An 11,833-nucleotide genomic window follows, 5' to 3' on the forward strand; every position below is an offset into this window, starting at 1 on the left:
CTGTAGCAAGAATACCTTTTACAGAATTCTCCTACCAAGTCTACTTTCTTGTTCTTTTGGCCAGAATTGGAGTACATGTCTTATGATGACCAACCAGAGAGAGAGGGAAAAAAGGGGGAAATCTTGATAGCGTTGGACAAAATAATGACCCACTGCCTGTGGCTACAGATGATCCCAGGACCTGTGATTTTTATGTTTTTGTAGAAGAGATAACAGACAGAAAAAATATTGGATTTCTATTAGGGAACTGGAAAATAGGGCTATAGGCCAAGGTTGTCAAGAAAGAGGGCATGTGATCAATCTGTTGCACTGTTTGTGCCTCTCCATCCTATTTCAGTCATTCAGAAAACATGGCCTGTTCTACTACACACCATACACAAATTAGTAAAAAAAAGGTCTTAAGCTCATTTCGTATGCCTTGGGGGAAAGAATGACACTTTCCTTTTATTTTCTCAGAAACATGGCTTCTGCTATCACGCAGTGTTCTACCAGTGAGCTCACCTGCTCGATCTGCACAGACTATTTGACAGACCCTGTCACCATTTGCTGTGGGCACAGATTTTGTAATCCCTGTCTCTGCCTCTTGTGGGAAGATGCACTAACTCCTAATTGCTGCCCTGTGTGCAAGGAAATATCACAGCAAATGTACTTCAAACGCATTATTTTTGCTGAGAAACAAGCTATTCCTACAGGAGAATCAGTCTCCTGCCAGTTATCAAGCTCTGCCATGCTGATCTGTGGGAGACACCAGGAAATCAAGAACCTCATCTGTGAAACTGACAGGAGCCTGCTGTGTTTTCTCTGCTCTCAATCCCCAAGGCATGCTACTCACAAACACTTTATGACAAAGGAGGCTGATGAATACTATAGGGTAAGTAAATGCTACTGATTGCACTTTGAAATATGAAGAACCCTGAATCCCACAGGTAATAAGGAAAGATACGCTTATCATTATTATTAATAATCATAATTTTATGCAATAAACAGAATTATTGATGAGCATAAATTAGACACTGTTCTAGACACTAAGATAAAACACTGAAGAAACCAAACATCCCTGCTCACCTGAAATTTAAATTTTCTTGGGCTGAGGGAGAAGAATGATGATAAAGTTGATGAGCATTAGGGTTCTGGTATTTCAGTGTAAGGAGCTCTATATTAATCACTAGTTTCGATGATAGTCATTGGCTAACACAGTCATGATTGCAATGAATCTATTATAGAAAATTCTAATAAATATTGGTCAGTATGCTCCAACAGTACTGTAGAGAAGTTGAGGGCTAGCATTTTAAAATTAAATATAAAATAATAATTACTTCTGAAAATTGACGAGGTTGTATCAGTTTCAGTGCCAGACTTCTAAGATGATGGGTATTGTTTTCCAAATTTGGGAATTCTACCTTTGATTTCATTGGCCTCTAAGACTTGACAATCAGTGCCCTCAAGAAAAGCCCCTGCATGTCTGCATTCTGCACTCTTTATTTGTCCCATGTCTATACCTCTTTTGAAAGTATCTGAGATATGCTATATTTTCTTTTCTAGTGCTCAGATTTATAGTTTTGTTTTTCAGAATAAACTCCTGATTCAAATGAAGTCCATCTGGAAAAAAAAGCAGAAAAATCAAAGAAATCTAAACAGAGAGACCAACATAATCAGAACGTGGAAAGTAAGCAGTAAGCTCATTTCTCTCAGAACCAGTTTGGAATAGAAAATGTGACTTGTGGGTGAGTTAACTATATATCCCCTGAATAGGATGATCAAAAAAAGGACCTACATGTGTTTCTGTACCATACAACTTAACCTTTAGAGTGAGATTTCATGTTGAATCCAATATATAACTAAAAATATCCTGATTTTTCTGAATAAAGCAGCATCTACCAATAATACATCAGCAGCGATAAGAAATGTGCTAAAAACGGCATGTAAGATCACTAGCATGAAGGTAAAAATGTGGTTCTACAGCAGTTTAGCAGACATGAAATGCTAAAAACAAAAAATAGCTTCTAGGTGAAAATCAATCTGATGCTAATGTTTTAGTAAAATTCAGAAATTTACCGATGATAATGTTGGAAGGATTTTAGGAATAAGAAAGCTGAAAGTTAGAAAAGTGGTAAAATTATTTGGACATGTGAGTAACTCCTCTTGATTCATTCATGAAAAAGAGTCAGGCGGTGATGAGAGATATGGCTGTAAATGTAATTATGGCCAGGTCTAGAATGTGAATGCTTAGCTAAGAATTTAGGATTGTAAAATCCATTCACAAATATTAATTAAGTACCTAAAACTGAATAAGTAAATTAAACAACATTTTTATTCTCAAAGATCTCAAGCACTTCCGAAGGGGTCATATAAGCAGGGACCAGTAGAGAATAATAATAATTGATACATGATACTGTGAGAATGCCAAAGGGGAACAGCAAAATCATGTTGATCATTTTAGATGGATTTTCTGAGGAGTCCTGCATTCTCATGAGGGCCTATCATGTGTTGCTCACTGCTGTAGCCCAACAAAATGATACAGATGTGGACAAAAGAAGAAATAGATTACTTACCCTAGGAGACTATAATCTAGTGGGGGAATTCAATCTACAAATTAAAATGTATATAACAAATAATGCTCATGAAGTGCTTCAGGGAAAAATAAAACAGAGAACAGGTACAAAGAATCCAGGTTTGTAGAATCTATGTTGGCCAAGAAGAACCCATTTCCAGGGATAAGAAGGTACAGAAGAAACGAATCAGTGGCTTTGTAAGAATGTATTTTTCTGAGGCAGGAGAAACAAGGTATGGTTAAAAGGAATAAGTAGAAAATAGTGTCAAATGCAGAATGAAGGTGAAGAATTCTAGGACTAAAGCATCATACTTGAATTTAGAAAAAAGAAGTTCTTGGTAAGTTGTAATGTTTGGTTCAGGAAAGAGTAGGGAATAGAGGTAAAGGGGTCATTAATCACACACACGAGCACAGCAAGTTTGATCACATTTGATCAATAAATTTAGCTTTGATAGGGATAGAAATGTTTTAGCAAGAGAAGCTAGATGAGGTAATTGGGACAAGAATATTTTAATTTTTTTCCAAAGTAATTTGCAAAATTTGCATGTTTAAACACATTTAAAGGTGGTGTGGAATTGTGAAAAATTAATTGAGGTAAGGCGCAGTGGCTCATGCTTGTAATCCCAGGACTTTGGGAGGCTGAGGTGGGCGGATCACAAGGTCAAGAGATTGAGACCATCCTGGCCAACATGGTGAAACCCTGTCTCTACTAAAAATACAAAAATTAGCTGGGCATGGTGGTGCGCACCTGTAGTCCCAGCTACTTGGGAGGCTGAGGCAGGAGAATCACTTGAATCTGGGAGGCAGAGGATGCAGTGAGTTGAGATCATGCCACTGCACTCCAGCCTGGGTGACAGAGCAAGACTCTGTCTGCAAATAAATAAATAAATAAATAAACAAACAAATAAATACATAAATAAAATGAAAATTAAAAAACAAAAAGTAATTGAGTAGCCTGGCATGGCGGCATGTGTCTGAAGTCGCAGCTACTCAAGAGGCTGAGGTTGGAGGATCTCCTGAGCCCAGGAATTCAAGGCTGCAGTGAGCCATGACTGCACCACCATACTCCAGCCTGGGTGACAGACTGAGACCTTGTCTCAATAATAATAATAATAGTATAATTGAGTGAAAGAGAGAGGGGGTAAATAAAGACACAGTGACAGAAAGACAGAGACAGAGAAAATCAAAGACAGGCCAGAGAAAGAATGAGACAGAGAAATGGAGCCAGAAAGAGAGAATAGGCAAATATCCGGGACAGAGACAGGAAGACAGAGGCAAGCAGAGGGAAAGAATGAACACTGTAAGAGAGTAGTCTAGAGAAAGGGTGGCTAGAGATGAGCAGTCTTAGGTAATAGGCAAGCATAGCCAACCACTGGTAAAAACACAGAGTGTTTTGGAAATGGAGGTAATTTAGAAAGATGCAGCAATGTCTTATGTTCTCTATTTTCCTAACGAAGTAAATTGTTATGAGTAGGAGTATTGAGAAAAATAGAACACAATTTAGATACAGTGATGAAGAGGTTAGAACATTATATAAGATAATATCAATGTGATCTTAATTTATCTTTATTTTTAGAATGAAAATATGGGGGTTTGAGGGAAAGTAGGTGGAGCAATGCAGGGAAATGGAAGGGAGGAAGGGAAGGAGGAAGAAAGGAAGATTTATGCTGTATTTGAAGAGGAAAGGCATTAAACTAGATTTAGTAGAATAGCACAAAACATGAAACAAAGCAGAATAACTGATAAGGAAAGAATAAAACCACTTAGACCCGTGATTTAATTAACCCAATGTCACTACAGGTTTTTATACATTTGCGGAGCATGATGATCAGCGCTGAATATCCTAAGGTGTGTCAATACCTCCGTGAAGAAGAGCAAAAGCATTTAGAGGGCCTGGCAAGAGAAGGCAGGATAGTTTTCGAGCAACTCAAGATAAGTCAAACTAGAATGGCTAAGATGAGTGTACTCCTGAGAGGAATGTTTGAGAAACTGAAGGAAATGAGCTGTAAAGCAGATGTGAACCTGCCTCAGGTAAAAATTGAAGGAGGTCAGGGTGCTGAACACCACCCTGCTTGGGAATCGTATCTGCTAGAGTCTATATGCTTTTTGATCTATATTACTTTTCTGGTTCTAAATATTCAGATTCTGCCTCTCCTGACCTTATGGTGGCAGGTTTCGCTCCTCTGTAGACCCAGTCTCACTCTTTCTTGTCCCATAGAGGAGAAGGAAAACTATTTGGAAAGGTTCTAGTAACAAATTCAAGAAAATTCTCTTCTAAAATTATCTTACTACACCCACTGATTCTTAGTAGTTGCAACAGAGCAGCTCGTGAATACATGATTCAATTTTGTATAAGGATGTGTCAATAAGTGAAAGTGTGAGATTTATGACATTTATTTACTCTTTTAGTTTTGAAGTCCTAGATTTGGGCCCCACACACCCTTATAAGAACTTTGTGGAGACCTCTATCAATCTTGTTGCAGATGTTTGTATAGCAGCATGTCTTCCCTTCTCCTTCCCCTTTGTTCAACCTCAGTCCATCTGACTATGTTTCATCAAGAGTGTAATTTTATAGACTATAAAATGTAGATATTAGACTGGGTTTCATATTTATTAAGAAAAAGAAAATGAAAAATGCCTTTATCCAAAGAAGGAAAGTAGAAGACATTTAAGTTTTCCAATTCAGTTCCTATCCTCAGATTGCACGGGAGTAGAGAACCCTATTGTGCTGCAAACTAAGCCATCTTCTCTCTCTTTATAGGATTTGGGAGATATAATGAAAAGGTAAGTTTACCCCTCTATCCAAGTCTTGGTAATTGTGACAATAATCAGGCTGTTTCTGCTTGGATCAACCCATACTTTTAGTGAGGAATTTCTGTCTGTATTTATTCCTTTCTTTTCAAAGGTCATCCAGGCTTTATATATTGACTACTTCAGATGAAAGTGAAGGATGGGAGCAGTTTTAATAGCCAGACCTAATGTAGAAGTTTCAATAAGACAACTATTTTTCCAGCCTCTAATTTTCTACTTCCTAATTATTTGAAAGTTATTCCAGGTTGTCAATGGGAAAGGCAAATAATCTCAGAGAGGTAGCAGATGGAAAAATGGTGAAAATAGGAGAAAGGGAACATCACTAAGAAGGAATGTAGTATCGAGCTGAGGCTCCATATGTAGCAGGTGGCATGTTCCAAAAATTTGACACCTATCAGATTTCAGAAATTAAATGAGGATTTCTGCATGGCTCACCTAGGGAAGCTGCAAAGGTGAGAACTGATATAATTATGACTGAGATGACATATTCTACTGGTATAGAGATATTAAAAGCAGCAGAGCACATCATAAAATACAGTTACAATTGCAATATGTCTTAGTTCTTGAGTTCAAGTCACACTCTTCAACCTAATTGTGAGGATTCTGATCAAACATCTTACTATGGATTGCTAATGATTCCTTTGGGACTGGTAGTAAAAAGTAGGTATTTTTCTTTGCAGGGATGAGTTTCTGAGGCTGGCCATGCCTCAGCCTGTGAACCCACAGCTCAGTGCATGGACCATCACTGGGATGTCAGAAAGGCTTAACTTCTTCAGAGGTAAGAGTATGAACTGCACTAATGTTTCCAACATAAGTTTTTTTTTTTTTTTTTTTTTTTTTGAGATGGAGTCTCGCTCTGTCGCCCGGGCGGGAGTGCAGTGGCTGGATCTCGGCTCACTGCAAGCTCCGCCTCCCGGGTTCACGCCATTCTCCTGCCTCAGCCTCCCGTGTAGCTGGGACTACAGGCGCCCGCCACTTCGCCCGGCTATTTTTTGTATTTTTTAGTAGAGACGGGGTTTCACCGTGTTAGCCAGGATGGTCTTGATCTCCTGACCTCGTGATCCGCCCGTCTCGGCCTCCCAAAGTGCTGGGATTACAGGCTTGAGCCACCGCGCCCGGCCCAACATAAGTATTTTTATATGGGTGGCCTATATTCACTTCAGTCTATATTCACTTCTCTGTCTCTATTATTATTTTCAGTGAACAAGCAGGCAAATACGGAAATCTTTTTAACCAATTTTAAAACTGTTAATAAACTTTCAGGAAAAGCTAACTGAAGTCTGGAATAAATAAACAAATAAGAAATACAGTGCATAACATGATTATTTTAAGTGAGTAAAAAAAAACAAACAATAAAAGGCCTGGAGGAATGCTATAAATAAAGCATTAATTTTTCAGTGTAGCATATAAAACTGCATATTCTTTCAAAGCATTTCAACTCTGGTTATATTTACATGATCCGATTCTTAGAAACATCTTAATGTTGTTATTCAAATATTTACCTAAAGATTGAAGTTTTAAGGAATACATTTGTAAAACCACAGGATTATCAAAAGCATAAAAACAAGTTTGTAAACAATAGGTACAACCACAAAGCAGTCTGAAGGAAAATCCCTTCACTGTGTAGAGGGTTACACAAACAAATGGAAATGGAGGGGGAGTCTGGCAGATAGAAGAGAGGCAGCCATGGGATGAGATGAAGAGAATTCTGATTTAATGATGTCCGAACCAGAAATTCTGGGAGAGAAACTACCTTTTTAAAAAGGCACATATAGATTTTTAGTTTATTTCACTTTTGCTTGCTTAAGTTGTGAAGCCCTCATTACTTCTTGGCCTTTTGGCTAAGATCAAATGTGAAGCCCTCCCATCTTAGGCAAAGTGGTCATGGTTTAGAACTAACGATAATAATATCATATCTTAAGTATAATTAATATGTTTATTATTTTTATTATGTTTATTTTATTTTGTGAAAACTGGTTAATAAGGAGGCTTAAATAAAGGGCCATTTTGATGTTTTCTTGGCATCTTATGAATAAGCTGGCAAATTTTTAGTGGTCTAGTAAAAATTAAATCAGAGCTTGACATCTTACATCTTTATGTTTTCTCTAAATTTTCTTTCATCTTAGTTGCTTGATTAAAGATTCATTTGCCGCGCAAATGGACAAGAAGCTGTTGCTGAACTGTCTCGATAATTAATCTGATATACTCTATATGCCACTTGTGATAGAGCGGTGTGCCAGAGCCAGTTAGTACTGACTCATGAGAGCTAATTGTTAAATGTTTTGAATTTTTTGATTGATTTTTAAATTGTTGGTAGCTTGAAACTGGCCTCAGTGAGATGGAAATATTCCTAATAAACAAAACAAACCAGTTGCTTTTGTTTGTTTGTTTTCAGGGATTGGTTGTTAAGTATTTGCCAGACTGCCTCTGCACCTGTACCTCCGAACTTTTAAACTGTTTTTTTTTTTGCATTCACTGTTTTATTTTGCTACAGTGTATATCACCATGGATCATAAGATATGCAGTAATCACAAGCTTCTCTTCGAAGACCTGAGGCATTTGCAATGCAGCCTTGATGATACAGACATGTCCTGCACTCCAACAAGTACACAGTATACTTCTTCATGGGGAGCTCAGATCCTCACCTCTGGCAAACATTACTGGGAGGTGGATGTGAAAGACTCTTGTAATTGGGTTATAGGACTTTGCAGAGAAGCCTGGACAAAGAGGAATGACATGCGACTTGACTCTGAGGGTATCTTTCTACTCCTGTGTCTTAAAGTGGATGACCATTTCAGCCTCTTATCTACTTCCCCACTGTTACCTCACTATATTCCAAGGCCCCAAGGCTGGCTAGGGGTGTTCCTAGATTATGAATGTGGGATAGTGAGCTTTGTTAATGTTGCCCAAAGTTCCCTCATTTGTAGTTTCCTCTCTTGCATCTTCTATTTTCCTTTGAGACCTTTCATTTGCCATGGATCTAAATAATCAGGGACAGGTCACAAACCTGACCCAGGCCTTGGTAATTCTAACAGCAGAGGAAGCTCCTATTCTGGTTACTTTCTTAATGGGGAAAATCAGGCATATCTCATTACCTTTTACTTAATTTTACCTCATGGATATATATTTATTGTATCATTTTTTAAAGTGTTAATAATGTACAGTATATACATTTGTCATTTCTATTTTATTTGAATAGATGTAATGTCTTTTATTATATTGTATAGGATGCATGCTCTTTTAACTTGTTATCAAAGCTTACTGGAGGTAAAAGAATACATGAGCATGAAAACCCAGCTGAGTCAAATTAAAGCACAGACAAGTTGCCTTCCAGATAGCCCTTGCGTAAAACTCAGTGTCAGCCTAAAATTCTCTATTCCCTGCCTTCATCTGGATAAACCCTTTCCCTTCACCAGTTCCCAGCTTTCTGAACTAGATGTGGCCTCAGATGTCAAGAACAGCTCGTACATTTCCTTTGTAAAACTCCTAATAGAATTTGGGTCTTTTTTTCAAGTTTGTAAATTACAAGAAGGGAAAGTCAATGACAGTTCTTCTCATTCATTACAGGAATAAGAAACAGTCTGATGATATGAGAGATAGTCAAGAAATAGGTAAATAATTAAATAATAAGCATGTAAAAAGTTGTTAAAATCAAAAGCTATAGAACCAACAAAAATATACTACAATATAGCTATGATTAGCAAGACAGAACAGGTTCAGAAATATCATTACATAAAGGATACATAGATGCGGTACTATGGTACGTAAGCCTTCTTGTTCAACTGAACCTTTATCATTTTGTAATGATCTTCTTAATTGTTTTTGGTTTAAAGTCTTTTTTATCTTATGTAAGAACAGATACTCCTGCATTTTGTTGTTGTTGTTGTTGTTGTTGTTTTTATTTGCATGGTAGATCTTTCTCCATCCTTTACTTTGAGCCTGTGGGTGTTATTATATGTGAGATGGATCTCTCAAGACAAATACACTTGGGTCTTGTCTTTTTATTCAGCTTGCCACTCTGTGCCTTTTCATTGTGGAGTTTAGATCATTTACATTTAGGATTTGTTTTGATATGTGAGATTTTGATCCTGTCATCTGGTTGTTTTGTAGAGTTGATTGTATAGTTGCTTTATAGTGTCTGTTAGCTATATGGTTTACTCAATATTTTGGTCTCTCTCAGTGGGAATGGAGCTTTCCGGTTGCATCTATTTGGCCATCTTCTGTTCTTTTTCAGCTGAGTGGCTTTTCATACCTTGAATACACCACATTTTATTTATCCAAACACCGGATGATGTGCATCTGAATTGCTCCCAGTTTTAGCAACTATGATTTATATTTCTATGCAAATCAGCCCACATATCTTTCATTTATTGTGGGTAGCTACTTGGGGTGAAAGTACTGAATTATTTAGTGGATTTTTTCATCATTTAAGAACTTGTCAGAATACTTCTTTTAAAAGTGACTGTACCATTTTACATTGCCACCAACATCTTGATAAGAGTTCTAATTCCTCTACATCCTCACTGACGCTTAGTATTTTCAACCTTTATTACATCGGCCTTTTTATTTTTTAGTGTGTAGTAATAGCTCATTGTGGGTTAATTTGCATATATATTACTAGTGATTAATGATGTTGAGCATCTTTTTTTTTTTTTTTTTTTTTTGAGAGAGAGAGGATCTCCCTCTGTCAACCAGGCTGGAGTGCAGTGGCAACATCATAGCTCACCTCAAACTCCTGGGCTCAAGGTATCCTACCACCTCAGCCTTCTAAGTAGCTGGGACTACAGGCACACATCACTATGTCCGGCTAATTTTTAAAATTGTCTGCAGAGATGTGGTCTTTCCATGTTGCCCAGGCTGGTCTGGAGCCACTGGCCCTAAGTTATCCTCCTGTCTTGGCCCCCCAAAGTGCCATAATTATAGACATGAGCCACCACACCTGGCCTTGAGCATCTTTTACTATCATTAGTTTCCACCCAAGTATCTTCTTTAGTGAATCATCTGCTCAAGTCTTTTAGGTCGTACAATGATTTCATTGGATAGTTTGTCTACTTGCTGAGTTGTAAGAGTTCTTTTTGATACAAATCCTTTATCACATATATGTTTTGCAAATATAATTTCTGCCAGTCTATGGCTGATATCTTAATTTTATCGTCTCCTTGGAAGAACAACATTTTTAATTTTAATAAATCCAGTTTGTCATTTTTAATGTTTCTTTTTTTGATGCCACATGTAAGAAATACTTGTCTAACACAAGGTCACTAAATTTTTTTATAAGACTACTTCTAGAAGTTTCATAATTTCAGCTTACATTTAGGTCAGTGATCTATTTTGAGTTAATTTTTATGTACAGTGTAACGTGGGTTTGAAGTTCATATTTTTTGCACCTGAATTCCAAAAGTTTAAGTACTATTTGTGGAAAATATTATCTTTGAATCTTTTGAATGATCTTAGCACCTTTGTCAAAAATCAATTGATCATATGTGTGTTATCTACTCTGGACTCTAATTCTGTTTTATTGTTGTAGATATTTATTTATCTCACCATACACCAATATACCTTCTTGATTCTTACATACTTATGGCACATTTGGATACAGATAATGTAAATCTTCTCATTTTATTCTTTTTTGAAAAGTACTTTGGCAATTTTATAACTTTTATATTCCTCAGTACTTTCAACAACTTCATTGAGATATAATCTGTATACCATAAAATTCTCCCATGTAACATTCTCCGATATGTAACATTCAATAAATTTTAGTATATTTATTGTGTTCCGCAACTGTCACCATAATTTAGTTTTTGAACATTATCATTACTCCAAAAGGGTGCCTTGTGCTGGTTTACAATTAATTTCACCTTCTACCCTAGTTTGAAGAAATCTATTACCTCTTTCTAATGTTCTGCCTCTGAATGTTCCATATCTATGAATTGTACAGTATGTAGTTTTTAGTGTGTCTTTTAATTTGGCATAATATTTCCAATATTTATCCATATTGTAGTATAAATCAGTATTTCATTATTTATTATTTGTCTGATTAGCTTGTCAATGTACGAATAGTTCACATTCTGATATTCATTGAAGAGTTGATCAAGATTTGGATTGTTTTACCTTTTTAGCTATCATAAATAATGCTATCATGTATATATGAGTTTAAGTCTTTGTATAAACATATTTTTATTTCTTTTAGGTAGATACTGAGGAAAGGGATTCCTGGATTTTCTGGTACACTTATGTTTATTTATTTATTTTTTAAGAAAGCAAACTATTTTTCAAAGTGGCTGTGTTATTTTACATGCTTACCTGGAATGCATTAAAATTCCCATTTTTTTCATAACCTTAACAACGAATATTATTGTCTGTGTTTTTTTATTATAGCTGTTGTATTGACCTTATAGTGGCATGTAATTGTGATTTTAATTAAAATATTCTCAGTGACTATGATGTTGAGTATCTTTTTTGTACTTA

General features: G+C 36.4%; 1 protein-coding gene across 2 annotated transcripts; it reads left to right on the top strand.

The window, feature by feature from the left end:
* The first annotated feature begins 460 nt into the window (after positions 1 to 460).
* TRIM77 (tripartite motif containing 77) lies at positions 461 to 8,350 on the top strand. Of its 2 annotated transcripts, XM_008020474.3 has the most exons (6): positions 461 to 871; positions 1,571 to 1,666; positions 4,352 to 4,582; positions 5,313 to 5,335; positions 6,043 to 6,140; positions 7,857 to 8,350. In XM_008020474.3, exons 1-6 carry the CDS (start codon positions 461 to 463, stop codon positions 8,348 to 8,350), a joined length of 1,353 nt encoding a protein of 450 aa, XP_008018665.3. The 2 variants fall into 2 exon arrangements, with proteins under 2 accessions (XP_008018665.3, XP_037860854.2); XM_038004926.2 differs by lacking the exon at positions 4,352 to 4,582.
* The last annotated feature ends 3,483 nt before the right edge of the window (positions 8,351 to 11,833 follow it).

The sequence above is a fragment of the Chlorocebus sabaeus genome, chromosome 1, assembly GCF_047675955.1.
Source record: "Chlorocebus sabaeus isolate Y175 chromosome 1, mChlSab1.0.hap1, whole genome shotgun sequence".
NCBI lineage: Eukaryota > Metazoa > Chordata > Mammalia > Primates > Cercopithecidae > Chlorocebus > Chlorocebus sabaeus.